Here is a 22920-nt window from a genome sequence, read left to right as displayed (position 1 = left end):
CAACTTAAATTACATTAAATTGATTTTTTTTAAAATAGTAAATTGGTAAAAACATATTTTGTCATAATGTATTGATCATATTTATTTATTTTTACAGTGAAGCAAATGACACCCATTTATTGGAATGGCTCATAAAACAGATTTATTCCAAGACAGATTTATTTGTGATATTTTTTTTATTATTATTCTTTATTTTAAAAGAGAAAAAGAAGAAAACCTGAAATCAAATGATAGATGTTCCTGCGATGATTGGACTTGTCATCTGCTGCCATCTACTGACCGTTTAAGAAATTGCCAGATGTCTTTGCCGAATCATTTCTTTAGCTACCAAACAAAGAGTGGTAAGAAATAAGCAAGTACTCCATGTTTATGTAACTTAAACAATCGCTCATATCTCTTCGTTGTTGTTTTTTTAGGATGATAATTTTCGTTTTCCTTGCCAAAGAGAAATTGTACGACCGCCTGCCCATATTTATAGAATATTTGTATCCTCCTCGTACGATTCAGGATCGGATGGAGATGTATGTCCCTCGCGTGTTTCCGTAGCGCGATCGGTCTAAGTTTGGATATTGAGGTTTGAGGAAGTGCTCATCCAGCGGGTAAATCACAAAGCATCAGCGAATATCATACGGTTATTTTAAACAGTACATTCGCGTTCACACTGAAAATACACTATGGCATATCAACTCTACAGAAACACGACACTCGGAAACAGTCTACAGGAGAGTCTGGATGAGCTTATTCAGGTAAGATTAAATCAAAGTGAAGTTATGTAGCTTGATTGCTAGCCAGCGCAGAATGATGTGTTAAATTGATAAACACACATAATGGTATAAAGACGATAACTGCACATCCAGTCATCCACCTTCAGTGGTTTATTATATCATATGTTAGTGTTAAAGCCTATCATTTGTTCTCTTCGTGGTTAGTTATGTGTTGGTTTATTAGTAAATGAATGTTAGCTAACACCAGCTGTGTTTGTAATTTAACGTTAGCTGCTTTATCAAAAAGATGCATAAGTTAACTGCTCTAGTCAGAGATTAATTAATTTTTATAGGGTTTTTGAAAAAAAAAATGTTTTCAAATGACCGCTGTTTGGGACATAACAACCAGAAATTCCTGTCTGTGTTTAATAATAACAAGCATACGGCATAAGTTTGCTGTTTATTACTTAATTTTGTATGTATATGAATACTTTAAGTTGACTTGTCCATTAATGAAACCAGAAAGTTTTTTGAACATTTTGTGTTTAATTAAAATAAAACTACAAGCTTAATGAATGAAGCTCAATACTGTGTTATGAATATGAATCATCTCAGTAATGGGAAATATTTAACTATGTTTTCCCTCCATTCATAGACTCAACAAATCACACCACAGTTAGCCCTCCAAGTACTTTTACAATTTGATAAAGCTATCAACACAGCGCTGGCCAGCCGGGTCCGCAACAGGGTCAATTTTAGGGTAAGTCAAGTGAATGCTTTATTTCTTAAGGTTATTGTAGAGTATTTACAGAGTTTTGCCTGCTTATTCAAGTTCTTTAGATAACTAGCTTTTACCTTAAACTGGACATGATTGTGACACAGAAAATAACAGATCTTTGTTTTATCCATAGGGATCTCTGAACACATACAGATTCTGTGATAACGTCTGGACGTTTGTTTTAAATGACGTTGAGTTCCGGGAGGTGACTGATCTGGTCAAGGTGGACAAAGTAAAAATTGTAGCGTGTGATGGCAAAAGTAAGACGCAAATTGGATTCGCCTGTGCTGATGTTATATGCTATAATTTCATAATTTGTGGTGTGATGCAATCCTGCTAATTGAATGTTTCTCTGTTATAGACACTGGGTCTAATGCAGCTGAGTGAAATCAAGGTGGAGAGAGAGAAATGGAGTGAATTGAGTTGCTGGCTCGTGGGGAAGGATGACAAGAATTGAAGACGAGGCACACAGTGGAGGGGACTGTGTATATATTATTTATTACAAGAAACAGTTCTCCAGCCTTCATACAACAACCTGCTCAGTGGAGGACTGACAAACGTATGGAGCACAAAGGGCCTTGGATGTCACAAGAAATTTTTCTTTTTATAAATAAATATATATAATTTTCATAGAAATGCCGATGCTTTTCAGTTTGTTACAATTTAGCTTAATCTCTAATAAACTTGTTTTAAAGGCGTTTAGTTGCTCTTGTTGTGGAGAATTTTTTTTTTCCTTCAAATGAACAGGATAATATAGCTGTATCACGAAATGATTTGAATCGTTTTCGATTTCTGCATACGCATCACTGAATGTGCAGGGCCATGTCCTCAAATGTTTTTGTGCAGTCTAATCTTTATTATCTGTGACCAATAACATTAAGGCCCGGTTTCACAGACAGTGCTTAGATTAAGCCAGGATTACGCCTTAGTTCAGTTAGAACATTTAAGTAGCTTTTAAATATGCCTTCGATAAACACTACTGGTGTGTATCTTGAGGAAAAACAACTGTGGTAATGGCATTGACATATTATTTTAAGATAGGTTGGTGCAAGTTGCTTTCAGTTAAAACTGCTCAAACACGCCTTTTAGTCTAGGACTAGCTTAAGCCTTGTCTGTGAAACTGGGGGCTAATGTAACAAAACCAAATTAAGATGTTTAGCTGAACCATGTAAGGTTTCTACTCACAATTCAGTGATTCTGGACATTAAATCAGGCATGAATATGTTCACTCAGTAGATTTAATGACTCTTATTCATTACTCTGTATCATTTATAAGAGGGGAACCAGTAGGTGTTGGCGTTATTTTCATTTTGAGCCATGTGGGAACCCTTAAAATGTGAGAATCTTGTCTTTTTACCTGATAATGGTGTTGATACCAGATGTGTGCTGACAACTGATCTCATCACCTGAACATTGGTACATGAGTGATTATGCTGCACTGTCCTATTCACAGCTAAGCCCTACAATTTGGTTTCTTAATACTTCCCAAGTCATGACCTGTCTATGCATTTTTTTTTTATTTAGCATAAGAGATATTTTTTATTTGACTTTTACCCAAAGTAGATTTACCTTCAATCACCATTTATTAAATCTCCTGCATTAAAGAGCATCACTCATAGGGCAACTCCATTAAGCCTGATTACACAAACACACACACACAAGTATACAGTAGCCGAGGAAAGGGGTCTTTGTGTCAGCGTCATACTATTTGCATCTCGCTGTGTCTGTATTAATCAGTCTGGCTGGGGATGCTGCACTATTTTCAGTTGTTGAACATTTTGTCTGCTGGTCACAGAGACTGTGATGCTTCATTGTGATGGCTGGACTTTAGGAGGTCATTATAAAGATGGATAACAGGGGATGCGGAGCTAAAAGGGGGTCCTTTAAGCGTGCATCCATTAAACGCACATCCTCTGGATCTCAGAAGGTAAGAGACTCCAACAAACTTTGAATTCACACCATTCTCCACCTACTGCAATTTACTTGGTTATCTTGAATTGTTTAAGAAACATGTATGTATTGAATTACGTTTGGATTTTGGGCCCTCTGTCCCATTTAAATTGTGGGCTTGTAGAATCGTTCCCACTTTTAACCCGAGCAGCTTTGGTTGCTTTGGGCATGATTAATTAACCAAAGTTACGTTGTCTTATGCAATGAATTTTGAATTTGTTTAGGATTCACCACATTTTTGAAGATTTGACTGGTTTTGCACTGTAAAATCAAAGCAGTTTAAATTGCAGGTTTGTATAATGTTAACAAAAATTGGGATTTCTGTTATATTTTTATATTGGCAGTGATTTTGGATGGTCAAACACATGTGTAAACTCATTTGGTGAATGCACTGATTCCCATAGTGCTCTTGATCTCCGAGGGTGCGCTCACACACTTGCACGCATACATACAGAACAAAACCTGTTTTCAGCATTGTCCTCTAATCTCTGATAATGGCCCATGAAGAGCACTGGCCCGGGTAGCTTAAAGCCCTGTTCTCTGTAATTCTCAATCTTATGTGATTAATGCAGAGTTCTGTGGAATAATTCCAAACACAAGTGGAAAGAAACAAACTTAGTGGGCTTACAATGGACCTGAAATCATTGCAAATCAGCTTGTGTTCTGTTTGCACTGGAATGGAAAACAGTGTACTGAGTTCATGAACATTCAAGGTTGCATCTAAATTTCCAGCACTGTCATTTTCAAATGACCTTCCAACTCTACTACTAGGTAGCCTATACTGACCAACACTAATTTCTCTTATCAAATGAATACATGCTTTTAAGTTATCATTTGCAACTGAACATGTTCTGTTTGTTAATTAAGTGTTCAAGAAAAAGCTATTTTAAAATGTAGTGTTAAAGATGTTAGGACTATAAAATAGTAGTCCTGAATGTTTTTAGGAATGAAAAAATCACCATGATCAACAATAGTCCATAGTAATGTTGGACTAATATTAACTCCCAGAATCATGTTTTTGGCGACTCGTAATGAGCATACATTGTATTTTTCTGTTAAATGACCTTTCTTGTAAACATTGTGGAAATGTAAGTCTTTGTTTCCTATTGGCAGATAGAGTTGATTTGCTTTTTGCTTGATTTGCTTAGATGAGGATTATCTGAGTTGAGCTTCTCACAGAGCTCCTTTATGTAGCTGCTCACGGGGTAGACATGTGTTAATGTGAGAGCTTTGAGGGACTAAATTATAATTATGGATCAGCGGGAGCAGATTTTTCTGGTTTTCTCTTTCTGTGTAATTTACTAGTCAATCTGTTTAAGGAAGCTTGTGGACTATGGACACTATTATATATGCGTCTTTGGACAGTAGCGTAGATAAAACAAGGAAAATATAATAGAAGTACAAGAATATCTTTCTTATAAGGCATTGTCACAATCGGCTGCGGCTGCATGCGCACGACAAAAGAGTAAGAACAAAAACAGTCTTAAATAAATCCAAAAAAATCACAATAATAAAAGGAAAATAACATAACAACCACACAATACACAGACAAGACGGAAAAATGAAACACTGGAAACTGAGGGCTTACATACACATGGGAAGCTAACTAACAGAAACAGGTGGTTAACTCATCAGTAACCATAGATACAAACTAGTGGCGGGAAAATGAGAACAACGGAAACAAGTACAGGAACAGAGCATACACATTACAGGTATAAGGTCATTTCTCCTCCAATTTAATATATATATATATATATATATATATATATATATATATATATATATATATATATATATATATATATATATATATATATATATATATATATAGTACATTTTGTTTCACTCAGTCAACTAAAGTATATCATATAAATATATATGAAAAAAGTTTTTGCCTAAAAGACAATTTCTCTAACAATGTAGTTTGAGAGAATGGTGTGTGTGACTGTCCAGCTTCACCTCTGGGAAATTACACGTGTGTTTCTATGTATAAATGATTTAGGATTTGAGAGAAATGAAGCTCTAAAATACCCAAATCCAAAGATGTCAAAAGCTGTCGACAGATGTCTAAACACAAATCTCACATGTACTTGGGACAGAGCCAGAATGTATTTCAGTGAGACTGCTCTTTGTGAATGAGAGTGCTTGTGCTTAATTTGATTTCTGTATTGGTTTATTATTATTATGTGGTGCTGCTACAGTAACATTGAACAGTTTTATAGATCCCCTTTCTGAAGCAGGTAAAAACTCACGGTTTCCAATGAAAAATGCTAAATGATTGGAAGGCCTTTAAGGATTCCAGGCATTGGTGTCTTTCACATCATTCCTATCCTTCCAGGTTTACCTTAACAAACAGCATTAATAGAAGAGGTATGGAGGGGCTAATGGTGAGATTAGCATGTTGACCAATGAGGCAGATTAGACAGCCTCAGAGTGGGCTTTAGTTTGTGGTGTTCCAGTGGATTGGTCATGAGGTCCCAGCAGGATTATCTTCAGCAGTGGTCATGAGACTCTGAGACTGAGGTCCAGCAACACGTGGTCCAGGGCAAAATAAAGACCACTGCTCCATAAATGAAGGTCACAGGCAGTTGAAGGCATGGCAAGCTGAAAGAAGACTTCATAACAAGCCTGCCATTATGTAAGCCCTTTGTCTCTCTCTCTTTAACTTCAAGGGTAAGTGCCTGTCTAGTAAGTCAGTTTGAGATTAGATAATGTTAATGTTGATACCTCATATTTATTGGTTGAATGTTGTCTGGTATAAATTAAAAGGGAAAGGTGAAGTTTACAAGCTTTTGGTTAGTCACTGTCACCTGTTTGCATCCCAGTCTGGGCTTTGTTAAGAGCTTGTTCCATTAAGACATATTTTATTTTTTGTATCCACAGCATGAATTTTCATTGTCTGTTTGGTTTATTATTGTGGTATTGAGGTTCAGACATATTTCTGTAAATATTCCTGTGTTACACAAACAACATTAAGCTGATTGCATTTTAAGTTCCATCGCTTCACTGCTATGTCTTCTGTAATTTTGCTAAATATATTTTGTATGTGTCGCAAGCCTTTTTTTCACGCACTGTCTTACATATTAGTGCAATTCAAATTCTTAAATATATGAAAGGAAAGTAAACAATTGAGAGTTGGAAAACTTCTGTGAATGTATGTGACCTAGTTCAGTTGATTTCATAATTTTAATATGTATAAAGTGATTTCATTTACCCAGAGTGGTTTACAGTTATGAAAACTAGAAAATATACTGTATACGCAGATAAACTATATAATCACAATTCTTTTTACAAGTGCTGTTTTTATTGTTTTCCACATCATTAGTCCGAAATAATTTAATAAACAGATAAGCTGCAGAACAGATTTTTGTAGCTACCGGGGAAAAAAGAAAGTAACGAATTACAAAAGTGATTTAGGAAATGTTTAGACATGCCATTCCACCTGAAATGACTGAGTATGAGTATACTGAATTTTCCTGTTTTGTGTCTTGCAGGCTCAGAAGGCATGGATTGATAGGACATTTCTAAAAAGGGAGTGCATTCATATATTCCCCAGCAAAGAGCCCAACAAGTCAGTAACAGTGTTATATGTTAACTAAAACTGAAATTATATATATATATATACTGGAAACTGTATAAATATATATATATAACATTTTTAATCTAATATTCAAATGAAAACTGAAAATATAAAAATAAAAGCTAATTTGCTATATTTTTAACATTTACCAAGTACTTTAGACCAACTAATTACTACAAAAAAAATGTTTATTGCAACATGATAGTTATAATCTATAAACATGCTTCATTCGGCACTCAAGAGTAGTTATTTTAAAATTTTAAAAATGGATGAGATGTGCTATGGTGGTGAAATGTGGCTTTTTTCCTTTTTGCTAACTGTTGTAGGTGCTGTTGTGGTCAACTGGTAAACCAACATGTGGCTATTCTTCCTGGTTCCACCTATAAGAGCGCAGATGAAGGTCAGGGGGTGCAGAATGAGCCTTCACAAGAGAAATGGTCAGTTGCTAAGCACACACAAGCCACGCCCACTGACTCATACGGCATCATTGAATTCCAGGGAGGAGGTCATGTCAACAAGGCCATGGTATTTTTTTTTTTCATTGCAAAATGTGCTCATATACTTTGGGAGTCATCTTAGAAATTGTCCTGATCATTGTATACCCTAATGTCATATAATTTTCTCTCCTCTTCCTTGTTCATCATCAGTATGTCCGTGTGTCCTATGATACTAAGCCTGATAGCCTTCTGCATCTGATGGTAAAAGACTGGCAGTTAGAGCTGCCCACCCTGCTCATCTCTGTGCATGGCGGCCTGCAGAACTTTGACTTGCAGCCCAAACTCAAGCAAGTGTTCGGAAAGGGCCTGATAAAATCAGCGGTCACCACTGGGGCCTGGATCTTCACTGGAGGAGTTAGTACAGGTTGGTTACACTGACAATTGCAATTAAAATGGTACCAAAACAAGAAGGTGGTCATTGAGGAGGACCAAATCATGATGTGACCTAACTGACCTCACTTAAATGGTCATCTTTTATAGTTTCAGATGCTAAATCATGTGCTTTCCCGTTGAGCAATAAGCTGTGAATGACTCCACCACATGACACACTAATGATTTAATGTTTTTTCCCTCTTGTCACAATACACAGGAGTGATTCGCCATGTAGGAGATGCGCTGAAAGATCACTCCTCCAAGTCCCGTGGGAAGGTGTGTGCCATCGGAATTGCACCGTGGGGTATTGTGGAAAATAAAGAGGATCTGATCGGACGAGATGTAAGCCATTCGTGTCATTTAACACGAATACATGCCCTCGTCTGACCAATGGATTCTGTGAGGTTTTTGAGTGATGTATCATGCGTTTTTGCTTTGACCAGGTGACGCGACCTTACCAAACCATGTCCAACCCCCTAAGCAAACTTTCTGTGCTTAACAACAGCCATTCCCACTTCATTCTGGCTGACAACGGCACTCACGGAAAGTATGGCGCGGAGGTCCGTCTGCGCAGGCAGCTGGAGAAACACATCTCTCTGCAGAAGATCAACACACGTAAGTCACTCAAACAACTTTCTGACAACAACTAGTAGTGAAGTCAATTTTTTGATGACAGTAAAATAATATGAATGAATCCACCAAGTCAAAAGGGAATCAAACACTGTTGGAGTCCATGAATGTTGGTCTAGTGATGAAAGGCCTTGTCTGTGACCTACTGGGTTTCCCTTTGTCATCCTATGCCTGGAGTTCCTGATGAGGCTGGGACAGCAAAGGGAGGTCCAGACGTCGACCCATACTGCAGTCTAAACAACCATCTCAATCATGCTCGAAAGCATCTTTTCATGTCTAATCACTGCTTATTATGTGCATATTTGTACATGAGTGAGTTTTATGTGTGTGTTTGTACAGGTCTAGGTCAGGGGGTCCCTTTGGTGTGTCTGATTCTTGAAGGCGGGCCGAATGTAATCTCTATTGTGTTGGAGAGTCTGCGTGAAGACCCTCCTGTACCCGTGGTGGTGTGCGACGGCAGCGGCCGAGCATCAGATATCATTTCATTCGCTCACAAGTACTCTGAGGAGGATGGGTGAGAAAATATTGATGATGATTTAGTTTAGTGACTATTAATGAATCTTAAAGGTGCAGTTCTGTAAATGTTTTTTTCTTTCTTAAGCATATTCATTACAGAGCAGGAGAAAAGATTTGTTTTTTACTGAGAGGTTATTGTGCTGTTGAAAAAAAGGGAAACATATAACATTAATATCCCATTTTGAATTAAACTCCTCTGTCTCACGGTATCTAAAAATGTATGTTCTGGTGTAGGTTGGTCAATGACAGTGTTAGAGAACAGCTTCTAGTAACCATACAGAAGACATTCAACTACAACCGCAATCAGGCACAGCAGGTTTATCTCATGGTGATGGAGTGCATGAAGAAAAGAGAGCTGGTGAGTAAAAAAAGAAAAGAAAAAAAGATGGAATGGCAAGATAACGGATCAAAGACAAGTTTGTTCCAGATTTTTGATGCAATGTAAAATATACTGTTTATTTATGAAAAAATGTTTTGTTCGATTGTTATATTTCACAGATATGATAATAAATGACTGTCACTCATTCAGCCTCATTTACTTTTTTCATATCATACATTGTTCTTATTTTTTTATTCTCATTTGTTTCTATCTTTAACAACATTCATTTCATTTGCATGTCATACCATTGAGTGCTTGTACCCTTCGAGAAAAAATATAGATTTGCTTACAAAACCCAGGGAGTTCCTCAAAACCATGTGAGGAACACATTTTAGGGAAACGGAGAAAACATGTAACAATAAGCATGTGCATCTTGGCTGTTCTATGTGGCGTTGTAGTGTATCAGACTTTTTTTTAAAAGTTACTGAATTCATTAAAAAAAAAGTCTCACTATTTTTCTTTCTCACTGTGAATGTGTTATATTTAGAAGCCCTGTGCTATACTCAGTGCCCCCTCTCAGTCATCAAAGCATTATGAATCTTTATTGCTCACATTTTATCCTTCTAATCATTTTTTTTTTTCAACATATATATAAAGTTAGATCAAATACATAATACATTTCTGTCCAACCATGACAATTAAAAACAGCTTTGGGAAAATGAATAAACTATATTTCCTGTTTCCATTTGTCAGTATGTATTATGACCATTTGTGCTTGTCATTCATGAGTTCTAGGCTACCGTTCCAAAGTCTGGGGTCAGTAAGATTTTTTGGTTTTCTATAGATGCTAATACTTAATAGCTAATATTCATTATCATTATCATCTTTATTGACAATAAAGACTTAGTCTGACAAGAAAAGATTTAATTTCAAATAAATGTTTTTTTTTAACCTTATATTCATTAAAGAAACCTGAAAAAAATGTGTATCACGGTACTATATAAATATTAAGCAGCTCAGCATTGATACTAATGTTTATGAGCACCAAATCAGCAGATTAGAATGATTTCTGATGCAACGTGTGACACTGAGACTGGAGTAATAGTAGCGTTACCATTACACAAATGAATTAGATTTTTAAATGCATTCAAATAAAAAACAGTTTATTTATTTAATATTACAGTGTTTACTGCATTTTTCATCAAATGCAGCCTTGGGGAACATTAAAAACTTTTTTCAAAACATAAAAAAAACATACCATACCCAAACTTTGAATGGTAGCTTATAATTATATTTATATAATATGTATAGTATATTATATTATTATACACATTCCACACAGTTTTTACCTTTTGTGCTGAAACAGATCACAGTTTTCCGCACGGCTTCAGAGGGTCAGCAGGATATTGAGATGGCCATCTTGACTGCTCTGCTGAAAGGTGAAATCATGTTCAGACCACATTCACACAGAGTTTACAATAGCACTAATCCTGAACATTAAAATAGCCATGCAATATCCCTGAAAAGAACCTTTTTTGTATCAGAATATTATTTTTTTATATATAATTTTCTTCTAGCTTTTTCTCTCTAGTTCTATTAAGCTCTATTCTATTAAGCATCTGGTACAAGATTCTGGATAAATTTGTTCCTTTGGGTTTATCAGGCACAAATGCTTCAGCTCCAGACCAGCTGAGTTTGGCTTTGGCCTGGAACCGTGTGGATATCGCTCGCAGTCAGATCTTCGTCCACGGACAACACTGGCCTGTAGGTGTCGCTATGCACAGCCGGGTTATGGGGCACATAGCACACAGATTTCCTATAGACTCCATATACACTTCGATAGAACGTATAGAAAAATGAAATTACATTGAATGAAAAAAACATTTGCCTTTTTCAATACATATTCATATATTACCTCGCCAGACTGCTAGGTCCCTTGCCACCTCGTCCACAAGCCAGCAGGATAAACCAAAGAGCCCCATCGCCACCCGTGCCAGCAAGGGCAAACCTGCTAGGGGCAAGAAGGGCAAAGGTGCCAAATCCAAACCTGAGCCTCCGGAGGAGACAGACCCCAGAAAACTAGAGCTGCTTAACTGGGTAATTTATTTTTTAGTAATGTTGAGTGAGTCAGTGATCATGAATGGAAGCTTGTTCCGCCACAGAATAAAACATTGCCTATTAAAAGATAATTGCGATTTTTTTTATCTTGCGACTAGTTTAGGCCTACTACATTTCGCAATTCTGACTGTATTATTTTTCAGCACATGTAGTCAGAGTTACAGAAAAATAAAAATAATGCAACAAATAAGCAGATGATGTTTTATTTATTTGAATCAGGTTTGTTAAAAGTGTGCTTGAATGATGTTAGTTCATTTGCTATAACAGTGAAAATATTTGAAAACCAGTTAAAATCAAGTTATGATGCAATCCTTTAAATCTTAACTTTTGAGTGTAGCAGAATTAAATGGATGTAAAATTATTGTCACATGTGACATTTTATTTAATTTGACAGAAAAAAACCCACAGTAACACCAGTGACATACATAAGACAAAATATCCTTATTCTTCAACTATAATTAAGTAGATTAGACTAAATTATTACATTTGGCATGCAAGATAAAATAATAGCTTTGAATAAAGTATCTATAAATGGGAGTCACTGGTGTTACTGGTGTTATCCATAAGAAAGTTGACACCAGTGACAGTAACACCAGTGACAATTTTCAAACCACATGTTGTCAATCATGGTATACTAACTAAATTGAGCAGTTTAATCCATTGTATTCTAAGTTGTTGTTTTTTTTTTTTTACAATTCCCTAACAATAAAGTAGGTCATACCAGAGAGTTCAACTAAAAGCTTCATTTGAAATCATGAGATAAATGAGAAAATTTCAGATAACTCAGATTGGAAGAAGGAAGTCAAGTGATGTCATCAGTGTGATTTTTATTTCAAAATAAGAGATTTTTGTTTAATGGTAACACCAGTGACACAACTCCAGGGGACCACAACTTTCATTATAAATGTTATAATATTTATTAGGCATTTCTTTTTTTTTATGTCACTTACATAATATATTTGATAGTTATGTATACATTATTGTATTTTAAATGGTAGAAAAACCTGTTATTGATAATAAAGCATTTTCCACTGTGACTGTGTAAATGACTGTGGGGACGAGCACTTCTGTGGTGCTTGGAATTCTATATAATTAATCAAAAAACAAATATTGCCACATTGATGACTCAAGAAGGTGTAATTGTTCGAATAACATATTGTTTTATTTTAAAATAAAGAAATTGTAACACTAAAGTGTTTTTCAAGTGCAATATTTCTGTAAAGGCTATAGAATGACCCAGATTTATACTCACAATTGTGTTTTAAAAAGTCAGAATTGCGATATATAAAGTTGCAATTGCGTGTTATAAAGTCAGAATTGGGATATATAAAATGTGTGATTAAAAAGTCCTAAATTAAATGACCTTTTTTATTTTTTATTCTGTGACGGAAACTCGTTTCCATAATCATGTGCTTTACCCAGTGCAGAATAAACAGGTGTGTGTGTGTGTGTGTGTGTGTGTGTGTGTGTGTGTGTGTGTGTGTGTGTGTGTGTGTGTGTGTGTGTGTGTGTGTGTGTGTGTGTGTGTGTGTGTGTGTGTGTGTGTGTGTGTGTGTGTATTTTAATTGAAGTAATTCTTTCTGTTTATAGGCCTACATGTGTCTATGTTCTTTCTGGTGAATTAAATGTAATATTTTTCTGTGTGTGTTGATGTGTAAAATAGGTTAATTCTCTGGAGCAGGCCATGATGGACGCACTCGTGCTTGACAGAGTGGATTTTGTGAAGCTCCTCATTGAAAATGGCGTCAACATCCACCATTTCCTGACAATCCCACGGCTGGAAGAGCTCTATAACACAGTTAGCACACAATCATCAATTAATGGAATATTAGAGGGTCACGTAGCCGCTGTGTTTTACTGTGCTCCCCATTTTACAGAATGCATTCTATGTTTTAATCATACAACCACTGACGAATGTGAACCACATGTCCAGTTAATAGAGATTTCACCAGTCCCCTCCTCTTTTTCTAAGCAATATGATTTGAAAATGTCAGTCGTGTGTTCAGTATTATCCATTATCATTTCATTTTATGTAATCTGTTGTTGAGGAGAAAGCACTTAGCCCACAAACATCTGTGTGTTTTACAGAAGATGAGCTTTTCAGTGAACTATGTATGATTTTTTATTTCTGTCATTCAGAGGTTAGGGCCCATCAACACACTGCATTTTGTGGTCAGAGATGTAAAAAAGGTAAAGTTTATTATTCATAATTTGTGCCATGATCATTCTTGCCATTAAGATTTTTTTTTTATGGCCTATTGTTCTAAAGAATAAGATTTTAATCTTCTTGACAGTGTGTGAATGAATGCAACTGTGCGTTTGAATTTGTGTTTGTGTGTGTGTGTGCATGTGAGAGCATTTCATCAATAGTTTTATTTTTCTCTCAGTAGTTTCAGCAGCATAAACTAAGCCAGAAGTGCAGCAATAGAAGGACCAGTTATTTTATGGCGTTATGACATTAATGTTTCCAGGGAAACCTTCCACCAGATTACCAGATCACTCTGATTGACATTGGCTTGGTTCTGGAGTACCTCATGGGAGGGGCGTATCGGTGTAACTATACCAGGAAAAGTTTCCGCACACTCTATAATAACCTCTATGGGCTGAAACGAGTGAGTTATCACCAACCCCTTATACCTTTATACATTCATGTATATCTGAAAACACACAATCACATTTTCCTGCAAGCACATACATAATAAAATAGCCTAGTTTAGTAATAATATAACAGTGGCCAACCAATATGTTTTTGTCCACTGGCTGAAAAAGTCAAATTTTTAGATTTGGGTGCTGGAATAATATTATTTTACAAAATATTTACTCAAAATTTAAACCGAAAAATGTATAAATAACTTTTCGATTATTGTCTTTGCTATGGTCTATCACAAATTATTATCAGAAGGATAAAAATAAAATAATCCTTATGCAGTTTTTTTTAGCATAAAGATTCTATCGTTTGAATTTCTAATTTAAAATGTTATTTTCCGATGTGTCTTTAAATATTCAAAAAAGCTCAAACAAGACGGCTGACTGACTCCCACTTTCTGTTCTCTTGTAGCCCAAAGCATTGAAACTTCTGGGTATGGAGGTAAGCCAGTAAAAAAAATTTTTAAACCTTATGCTTTTGATTTTCTTTATGTATTCACAATGTTTGCAAGTAGGCTACTGTGTACTCTCACACACAAAAGAAATGTGACTGGTAGCTAAAACTTGTATTTGCAACCGATTCTTTCTGTTTTTGACAGGACGATGACCCAAGACCTAAAGGCAAAAAGAAGATGAAGAAGAAGAAAGAGGAAGAAATCGATATTGACGTTGATGACCCAGAGGTCAGTCGATTTCAGTACCCCTTCCATGAGCTGATGGTGTGGGCAGTTCTGATGAAACGCCAGAAGATGGCGCTGTTTCTCTGGCAGAGGGGAGAGGAGGCCATGGCGAAAGCGCTGGTGGCGTGTAAACTCTATAAAGCAATGGCGCACGAATCCTCACGGAGTGAACTTGTAGACGACATCTCACAAGATCTGGACAATAATTCAAAGTGAGAAATATAATTATATTGTATTGTATTATATTAGTAATTGTTTAGAGCCAGTAAGATTTTGGTTTTTTTATGTTTTTAAATGATTGGTAAAAATAAGACTCTTATGCTCACCCGGGCTACATTTATTTGTTAAAAAAAATATATAATAGGCTACAGTAAAACAGTAATATTGTGAAATATAATTACAATTAAAAATATATATTTCAGTGTATTTTAAAATGGCAAAGCTGAGTTTTCAGCATCATTACTTTAATCTTCAGTGTAACATGATCTTTCAGAAATCATTCTTATATGCTGATTTGGTGTTTAAGAACAATTTATTGTTCTGTTGAAAACTGTTGCTTAATATTTTTGTGGAAACCATTATAATTTTTTTTCATTATTCTTTGATTAATAGAAAGTTCAAAAGAACAGAATTTATTTTAAATGGAAATATTTTGTAACATTTTAAATGTCTTTACTGACACTTTCAATGTTGAGTAAAAGTATCAATTTCTTTAAAAAAAAGTAGGCTACAATAGGCTACAATAAAATACAATACAATATAATTATTTTTATATAGCCTTGTTTTTTTATTCTCTATTATTTCTAAATCAAGCAGTCACACAGTCACTTCTCACATCAAACGTCTTTTCTCCCTCTCACACTCAGGGAATTTGGCCAGTTAGCCTATGAGCTGCTAGATCAGTCATACAAACATGATGAACAGGTGGCCATGAAGCTGTTGACCTATGAGTTGAAGAACTGGAGTAACTCAACCTGTCTGAAACTGGCTGTGGCTGCCAAACACAGAGACTTTATAGCCCACACCTGCAGCCAGATGCTGCTCACTGACATGTGGATGGGCTGCTTGCGGGTGGGCAAGAGCAATGGACTCAAGGTCTGCAAAAAAATACATAAAAACACCACATTTATAAGCCATAGACTCTAAGTATTATATATCAACATTTTTATCATTCAATATCATTCCTAGGTGATCCTTGGAATCATTTTTCCTCCAGCCATCCTTCTCCTTGACTTCCGAACTGGAGATGATCTGTCTTACCAAAACTCCAAAGACAAAGAAGAGCTCAAAGACAAAGAGGATGATAACAAATCTTGCAAGGTAAATATATGTATACTACCATTATGCTTTTTTCTTTTTCTATTTTTTCTTTTTAGAAATTAAAAATTTTAAAGAAAAAAAAAATGATACTTTTATTCAGCAAGGATAAATAAAAAAAACTATTTATAATGTTTTAAAAGGTTTATATTTCAAATAAATTCTGTTCTTTTAAACTTTCTGTTCATCAAAGAATCCTGAAAAAATGCATCACAAAAAAATGAAGTAGCATGACTGTAGCCTAATCAACTTTGATAATAATAAAAAAGGTATTTGAGAAAATCATCATATTAGAATGATTTCTGAAGGATCATGTGACACTGAAGACTGGAGTGATGATGCTGAAAATTCAGCTTTGACATCACAGGCATAAATTACATTTTAAAATATTTTACAATAGAAAAGTTGTTAGTTATATTTATTTATATATATATATATATATATATATATATATATATATATATATATATATATATAGGGTGACCAACAGTCCTGTTTTCCCAGGACATGTCCTGTTTTCACGTCCTGTCCTGGCCGTCCTGGCTGTTTTTTATAAAGTGAAGAAAATGTCCAGGGTTTCAAAAAACTGCTGGGAAAGATCAGCTCTAAAGAAAATATAGATGGGAAAACAAGGAGGATGAGGAAGAAAAACAGAATAAAGAGGAAGAAAACTAAAGATATAAATATGTTTTGTTAGTTCATTTTTATAAGTTTGTGAGAGCTATTTTTGTTCAATTTGGAGGTATTTCTTTTAGTTATTTATTATTTATTTATTTATTTTTCTAATACAGAAGATATTTCTATCATTATTTCATTCAGTATTTTTGAAACCTGTCATAATAGAATATGTTGAGTAACCTCTGAGAAGCCTATCTGAATTTGTGTCTTGTAATATAACAATTTTCTATCCACACAGAGGAGGCATAGCCTACTTTAAATGTATTGAAATTAATAAGGCATCTTTGAGTAAACTTCGAGTATCATTTGAGTATCTGTTTGCCGGGCCGAGTGTCCTGGTTTTTGCTCATCAAAATATGGTCACCCTATATATATATAGGGTAAAAGAATATATTCTTTTACAATATTTATATTTATATTTTACTTTAATTTTATTTTTACTTTTTATTAAATAAATCCAGCCTTGATGAGCATAAGAGACTTTCAAATATATTTGAAAAAACCTTATCAACGCCAAGCTTTTGAACTGTAGAGTATATACAATATATATATATATATATATATATAATATATTCTGTATATTTTAATGGACCGTTATGAGGTGAAAGTGAGCAAAACCCATCATGGATGTTTATTGTCAGGATGGCACTGTGAGCATGGACGCAGCATCGAAGAAAGCTGATGAGGAAGATGGTAAAAAGAGACAGAAACGAGTGCCTGTTGGGAAGAAGATTTACTACTTCTTCAACGCTCCGTATACCAAGTTCTGGTTCAATACGGTATGTGAAGTCAAAACACACCCGAAAAATATACATTTTTTGTTGTAGCACATGTTTATAACATCATAAATTGAAAAAAAATCCAATTATCTACTCAGACTGCCTACCTGGTATACCTGATGCTGTATAATTACATCATCCTGGTGAAAATGGAGAGATGGCCATCATTGCAGGAATGGATCGTCATCTCCTACATCATCACTCTTGGACTGGAGAAAGTTAGACAGGTGAAGTACTAGTATAAGTGAACTTGCTATATCGTTATATTTTTGTGTTTCCTTCATTGGACGCATGTGCTTGTGTGTAGATCCTGATGTCAGAGCCGGGAAAGCTGAAACAGAAGATAAACGTATGGCTTGAAGAGTACTGGAATATCACTGACCTGGCTGCCATCACCACATTCCTTATGGGACTTTTACTGCGCTTGCAGAACGAGCCTTACTTGAGCTACGGACGCGTCATCTACTGCGTGGACATCATCTTCTGGTACATTCGTGTCCTCGACATCTTTGGAGTTAACAAGTATTTGGGGCCGTATGTCATGATGATTGGTAAAATGGTGAGAACTAACATGAACTTGAATATGAATGGCTCAAAAGCTTTTTGTTTCTTTGTTTTCCTTACAATAATGGTGTTTTTTTATATGTGTGTGTGTGTGCAGATGATTGACATGCTGTACTTTGTGGTGATCATGCTGGTGGTTCTCATGAGCTTCGGCGTGGCACGTCAGGCCATCCTGCACCCGGACGAGGAGCCGACGTGGCGTCTGGCGAGGAATATCTTCTACATGCCCTACTGGATGATCTATGGAGAAGTGTTTGCTGACTCGATAGACCGTAAGACTAGAGTTCATAGTAAGATTCTGTTTCCTGATTCATGTGTGGATGATACGTCTGGTGTCCATTCCACCCTTTCTGTATCTGTGAACTCTGCAGAAAGATTTGTGTCTCATCTCCTGATCATGTGACCATTCACACTGCCGTGGCTTTCGCCCTCTACTGAATCATGTGTGATGGACTGAGTGTGTGACAGTGCTGGTCTTTACCTACCCTGCTTGTGAGTTTTAGGTTTGTAGCTGTGTCTTCTAATTGTTCATTGTACATTTCTGTTCAAGCATTCTGCTACTCTGGTATTTATGTATGGTAGCACTAATTCTTGTATCCCTTGGTTAGATTTCTTCTGCTTGTATATTCTCATTTGCAAGTTGCTAAATGAATAAATGTAAATATATACATTTATATATAAATGTATATATATATATATATATATTAAAAATTACATTAAGTAATATTTTTTTAATAATAATAAAGGACATAAAAAAGTTACAAAAAGTACAGTAATATGTGATGAAAGTATTGTTATGAAATCATTTTTAAAAAAATGCGAAAGCCATGGAGTACAAATGTGGGGTTAGTGCGAACTTTTTTGAAAGTCTCTTATGCTCACCAAGGCTGCATTTATTTGATCACAAATACAGTAATAACAATACTATTGTGAAATATTTTTTTTAATTTTTACATATTTTAAAATGTAATTTATTGCTGTGATGGCAAAGCAAAATTTTCAGCATCATTACTCCAGTCCTCAGTGTCACATGATCCTTCAGAAATCATTCTAATATACTGATTTGGTGCTCAAGAAACATTTCTTATTATTATCAATGCTGAAAATGGCTGTGCTGCTTAATATTTTTGTGAACATTTTTTTTCCCTGAATCTCTGATGAATAGAAAGTTCAAAATGACAGTAGTTATTTGAAATAGAAATCTTTTGATCAGTTTAATACATCCTTGCTTAATAAAAGTATGAATTTCTTTTTTAAAAATCTTACTGGCCGAAAACTTTTGAACAGTGGTGTATCTTTTCTATCTTCACTTGAAAAGAGGTGTACAAAATTCTTTAACTAATCTTCATAATGCACTGTAAGATATTGCCAACATAGTTGGCTGATTGTGAAATGATAAAAACTGTTTTTATCTGTGCTTTCTCTCTTTCTTTTCTACATACTCTTAGTCTATGCGATGGAGATTAATCGTGAGTGTAAAATTCTTCCACTATAATACCCACAATTCAGTGTAATAATCAAACACTGTAGAATCCCGTCATGGTTGCATCTTAACCTCTGTTATGTATGACAGCACCCTGTGGTGAAAATATGTATGATGAAGATGGAAAAAAGCTCCCTCCATGTATACCTGGGGCCTGGCTCACACCTGCCATCATGGCCTGCTACCTATTGGTAGCCAACATCCTACTGGTCAATCTGCTCATTGCTGTATTCAAGTGAGTCAAAGACTAAATATAATGCTTACCCTGCAACATAAAGCAGTGATGTGAGCCATAGAATTATGTTGATTTAACTCATCAAGAGAACTCATTCCCTTCACAGTAACACGTTCTTTGAAGTGAAATCCATCTCCAACCAAATATGGAAGTTCCAGCGCTACCAGCTAATCATGACGTTCCATGACAGACCTGTGCTTCCTCCTCCTCTCATCATCTTTAGCCACATGTACATTGTGTTGAAGCGCCTGTGCTGCCGCTGCAGAAAGAAACAAGAAGGGGAGCTGGACGAGAGAGACCGCGGGCTGAGTTATTACTCCTGTTACTCTTTTTTACTGTTTCAGTCTATCAATGTTATAGCAACTTATTTTAAAACTAGCTGTTATCATCTTTTTTCTTTTTTTTTCCAGAGTTGACTCTGAGTCTGGAGGAACTGAAAGGTCTGTATGAGTTTGAGGAACAGTGTGTGGAGGAGTACTTTAGAGAGAAGGAGGACGAAACGCATTCTTCCAATGATGAGCGAATCCGAATCACTTCCCAGAGGTACTGGAAAACAACTGCAGCTGCAAATGTAATTTCAGGGCTCAACAAGTTTTTTTCTGCTGTTCAGAGTGATCTATTATTTTTTTAGCATTGTTCTTAAATGTTAATTTGTCTTTACAATTTTTTTTTACTAATTAATTTGTTTCATTATGGAAAATACATTTTGCAACGATCTGGAAATTATACAGTTAAAATGTAACTCCATATATTCATAAACATTTAATGAATATTGTTTTGTTTTTTTAACTATGGCATATAGTGTAAAACTTGTGTAAAAATTGGCTGGTATGTAGTTTCCAACAGAATGTGTTTTTGCACTCCACTGCACTGCTTTCACATTGTATTTTGAGGTAAATATGTGGTAAATATAGACGCTCAAGTAAAAAAAAAAAAAGACCCTGCAAAAAAATTTTTTTTGGGCCGTTGAAAAACTCTAGACGCGAACAGTGGAAAGGAAAAAAAAGCACGGTCCTGAGATGTGTTTTTTGAAAAACATGAACAGCTTTTAACTTAAGCGCCATCATGCACAAGATGCTTTAGAAGAATCCAATTGAGTGCAAAAATGCATTCTGTGCATTAGACCCATACTAATGCTTTCAAGACTATTATTTATGTATTTTCACCAAATCCAGGATTTGCCATCTAACCAGACTGATTACTTTCTTTTGGTGACAAATAAGCAGAATTTGCAACAACAATGTAGAATACATCACAGAAATCCAAACATTTAAGTTTAAAAAGCATTAAAAAAAATGGATGTACTGAATCAATGAATGTAAAACGTTCACCGGTAATGTAGCACTGGGCCAAAAAAAAGATCCAGCGACAGTTCGGTCAGCTGGCCCAAAACTCAAGCACACTGGCTTTGGGCAAGCAGGCCATTCTTATTGTTAAGCCCTGCATTTAGAATAACAATTGAGTTTAAAACGACAACAACCACTTGAAACTCTTGCTGTTGCAGGGTCGAGAACATGTCCATGCGCCTGGAGGAGGTGAACGAACGAGAGCACTCCATGAAAGCCTCTCTTCAGACAATAGACTTGCGCTTGGCTCAGCTAGAGGAGTTCTCTGGCCGTATGATGCACGCGCTGGAGCGGCTGGCTGGCATCGACCGCTGCGAGCTGGTCCGCTCTCGATCTGGGAGCACAGTGGCCGCCGACCAATCCGGCCTGCTTCGTTGCGGTAGCGTCAACAGTGCTGACGGCTACAGTTTGTACCGCTGGCACCTGGATGCCGAGGACCGTGGTGATGAGATGTCAGGGGACAGGAAGGGCCAAACAGAGAATCGTGGCAGTATTGGCAGCGGCGAGCTCATTCTAAATCCTCAACATGTTTCATCCTACGGTCCCACATTGGAAGTGGTCCCACTTCGGCAGAGGTCACGCTCCAGCTCCAGTGTGGACATCCTCATCTCTCCCTGCGAGTCACAAGGCGGAGGCCAGAGTTCTCAATCCCCAAAACTCACCTCTGCTCATCTCCCTAAAGACCCACAGGTTCTGCTAGAAGCTAAGATAGACGCAGCAATGTCACATCCTCTGGAAAGGGCGCAGTCCCTGAGGCAGTACCCAACTGAGACTCAAAGTAACTCACTTTCGTACGGGAACAGATCCCAAAGCAGTACATTGTATGTCTCTGTGGCACAGTCGAGGTTGGGCAATCCGGAAAACACATGGGCTTCGGAGCCTCACGGCCTACAGGATCAAGCAAGCAGATCGCCAACGCTAGGTCGCTGGCCTGCACGCTTCGATTACAAAGTTCATCCCTCCCCATTCAGCCTTTCACCCAAGACCTCTTCAGAGAAATCAAGACAGATAGAGGACCGAGATAAGGAAGGAGCTTATAAGGAGAGCAAGAGGACAAAAACGCAACAAGAGGAAAGTGAGGGGAAGAAGAATGACGAGAATGAGACGGAGGCAAATAGCGAAAGCATCAAAACAGAGGGGGGAGAAGAGAAGAAAGAAGAGCTGACAGACTCAGATCTCTTGTATGTAGCAGAGGACAGGATGTACCCCTCACTCAGATCTAAGAGTCTGAACACTAATCCACGAAAGGTGAAGTCCGCAGGGGACCTCCTGGATAAACCTCGAGCAGCCAGTAGTGTGAAAGACCTGGCTGAGGCCTTTGAAGTCAACACCAATTACCACAGACCCTCCAGAGAGACATGATTTTATTAAGATAATCGCAGGAGTGCAAGCTTAAAGAAGCGGATAAAGTGTTGTTTTTTTATTATTATTTTCCAGTATGGAATACACTTCTAACTAACACTACTTATGTTCATGCACTGACATCTGAGCTAAACGACATACTTCATTCATATTTATGAGGTACTTAATAAAAGCTGGTAATGAAAAGGGAAATAAGGGTCTACCTCTGTGCTGTAGATATTAAATATCCCATTTTTCAAAATAAAGGGAAATTTAACTTTCAGTGATGCTGTTTATTATTCAACAACTTCACATCTTTCCAAATTCCTATTCCAAATAAAGCAGAAAAATATTATAATATCATATAAATTATATTATTATCTTATA

General features: G+C 36.3%; 2 protein-coding genes across 9 annotated transcripts; both read left to right on the top strand.

Annotated features, from left to right (window-relative positions):
- Window positions 1-542: 542 nt before the first annotated feature.
- gtf2a2 (general transcription factor IIA, 2) lies at window positions 543-2184 on the top strand. Its single transcript, XM_077228545.1, has 4 exons — window positions 543-746; window positions 1360-1464; window positions 1616-1742; window positions 1844-2184. The coding sequence occupies exons 1-4, from the start codon at window positions 675-677 to the stop codon at window positions 1867-1869; spliced, it is 330 nt and encodes a 109-aa protein (XP_077084660.1). The 5' UTR covers window positions 543-674; the 3' UTR covers window positions 1870-2184.
- A 1058-nt stretch (window positions 2185-3242) lies between these two features.
- Window positions 3243-22816, top strand: trpm1a (transient receptor potential cation channel, subfamily M, member 1a). 8 transcript variants are annotated; one of them, XR_013203643.1, is made up of 28 exons: window positions 3243-3409; window positions 6927-7003; window positions 7339-7537; window positions 7660-7873; window positions 8099-8223; window positions 8325-8496; window positions 8851-9025; window positions 9262-9385; window positions 10713-10785; window positions 11010-11110; window positions 11270-11443; window positions 13128-13262; window positions 13604-13654; window positions 13936-14076; window positions 14523-14552; window positions 14710-15002; window positions 15657-15885; window positions 15979-16110; window positions 17427-17564; window positions 17663-17791; window positions 17872-18123; window positions 18226-18400; window positions 18500-18631; window positions 19577-19597; window positions 19702-19846; window positions 19953-20155; window positions 20257-20389; window positions 21351-22816. XR_013203643.1 is itself a non-coding variant. In XM_077228540.1 (28 exons), the coding sequence occupies exons 1-28, from the start codon at window positions 3329-3331 to the stop codon at window positions 22552-22554; spliced, it is 4845 nt and encodes a 1614-aa protein (XP_077084655.1). In that variant the 5' UTR covers window positions 3243-3328; the 3' UTR covers window positions 22555-22816. The 8 variants fall into 8 exon arrangements, 6 of the variants coding, with proteins under 6 accessions (XP_077084655.1, XP_077084654.1, XP_077084653.1 ...); XM_077228540.1 differs by lacking the exon at window positions 18500-18631 and having other exon boundaries at window positions 17872-17913; window positions 17995-18123; XM_077228539.1 differs by lacking the exon at window positions 18500-18631.
- The last annotated feature ends 104 nt before the right edge of the window (window positions 22817-22920 follow it).

Source organism: Siphateles boraxobius, unplaced genomic scaffold, assembly GCF_051911475.1.
Source record: "Siphateles boraxobius isolate OS27281-9 unplaced genomic scaffold, OSU_SipBor_1 130, whole genome shotgun sequence".
Taxonomy (NCBI): domain Eukaryota; kingdom Metazoa; phylum Chordata; class Actinopteri; order Cypriniformes; family Leuciscidae; genus Siphateles; species Siphateles boraxobius.
The sequence above is the reverse complement of the archived record's forward strand: the minus strand, read 5'-3'. Positions and strand labels throughout refer to the sequence as shown.

Excerpts from the sequence above, each read along its gene's own strand:
- gtf2a2 (XM_077228545.1), top strand. The coding sequence starts at position 675 with ATGGCATATCAACTCTACAGAAACACGACACTCGGAAACAGTCTACAG. Across the intron at positions 747-1,359 it reads GTCTGGATGAGCTTATTCAG|ACTCAACAAATCACACCACA; the intron begins GTAAGATTAAAT and ends CTCCATTCATAG. Across the intron at positions 1,743-1,843 it reads TGTAGCGTGTGATGGCAAAA|ACACTGGGTCTAATGCAGCT; the intron begins GTAAGACGCAAA and ends TCTCTGTTATAG.
- trpm1a (XM_077228538.1), top strand. The coding sequence starts at position 3,329 with ATGGATAACAGGGGATGCGGAGCTAAAAGGGGGTCCTTTAAGCGTGCA. Across the intron at positions 9,026-9,261 it reads AAGTACTCTGAGGAGGATGG|GTTGGTCAATGACAGTGTTA; the intron begins GTGAGAAAATAT and ends GTTCTGGTGTAG. Across the intron at positions 15,003-15,656 it reads GATCTGGACAATAATTCAAA|GGAATTTGGCCAGTTAGCCT; the intron begins GTGAGAAATATA and ends TCTCACACTCAG.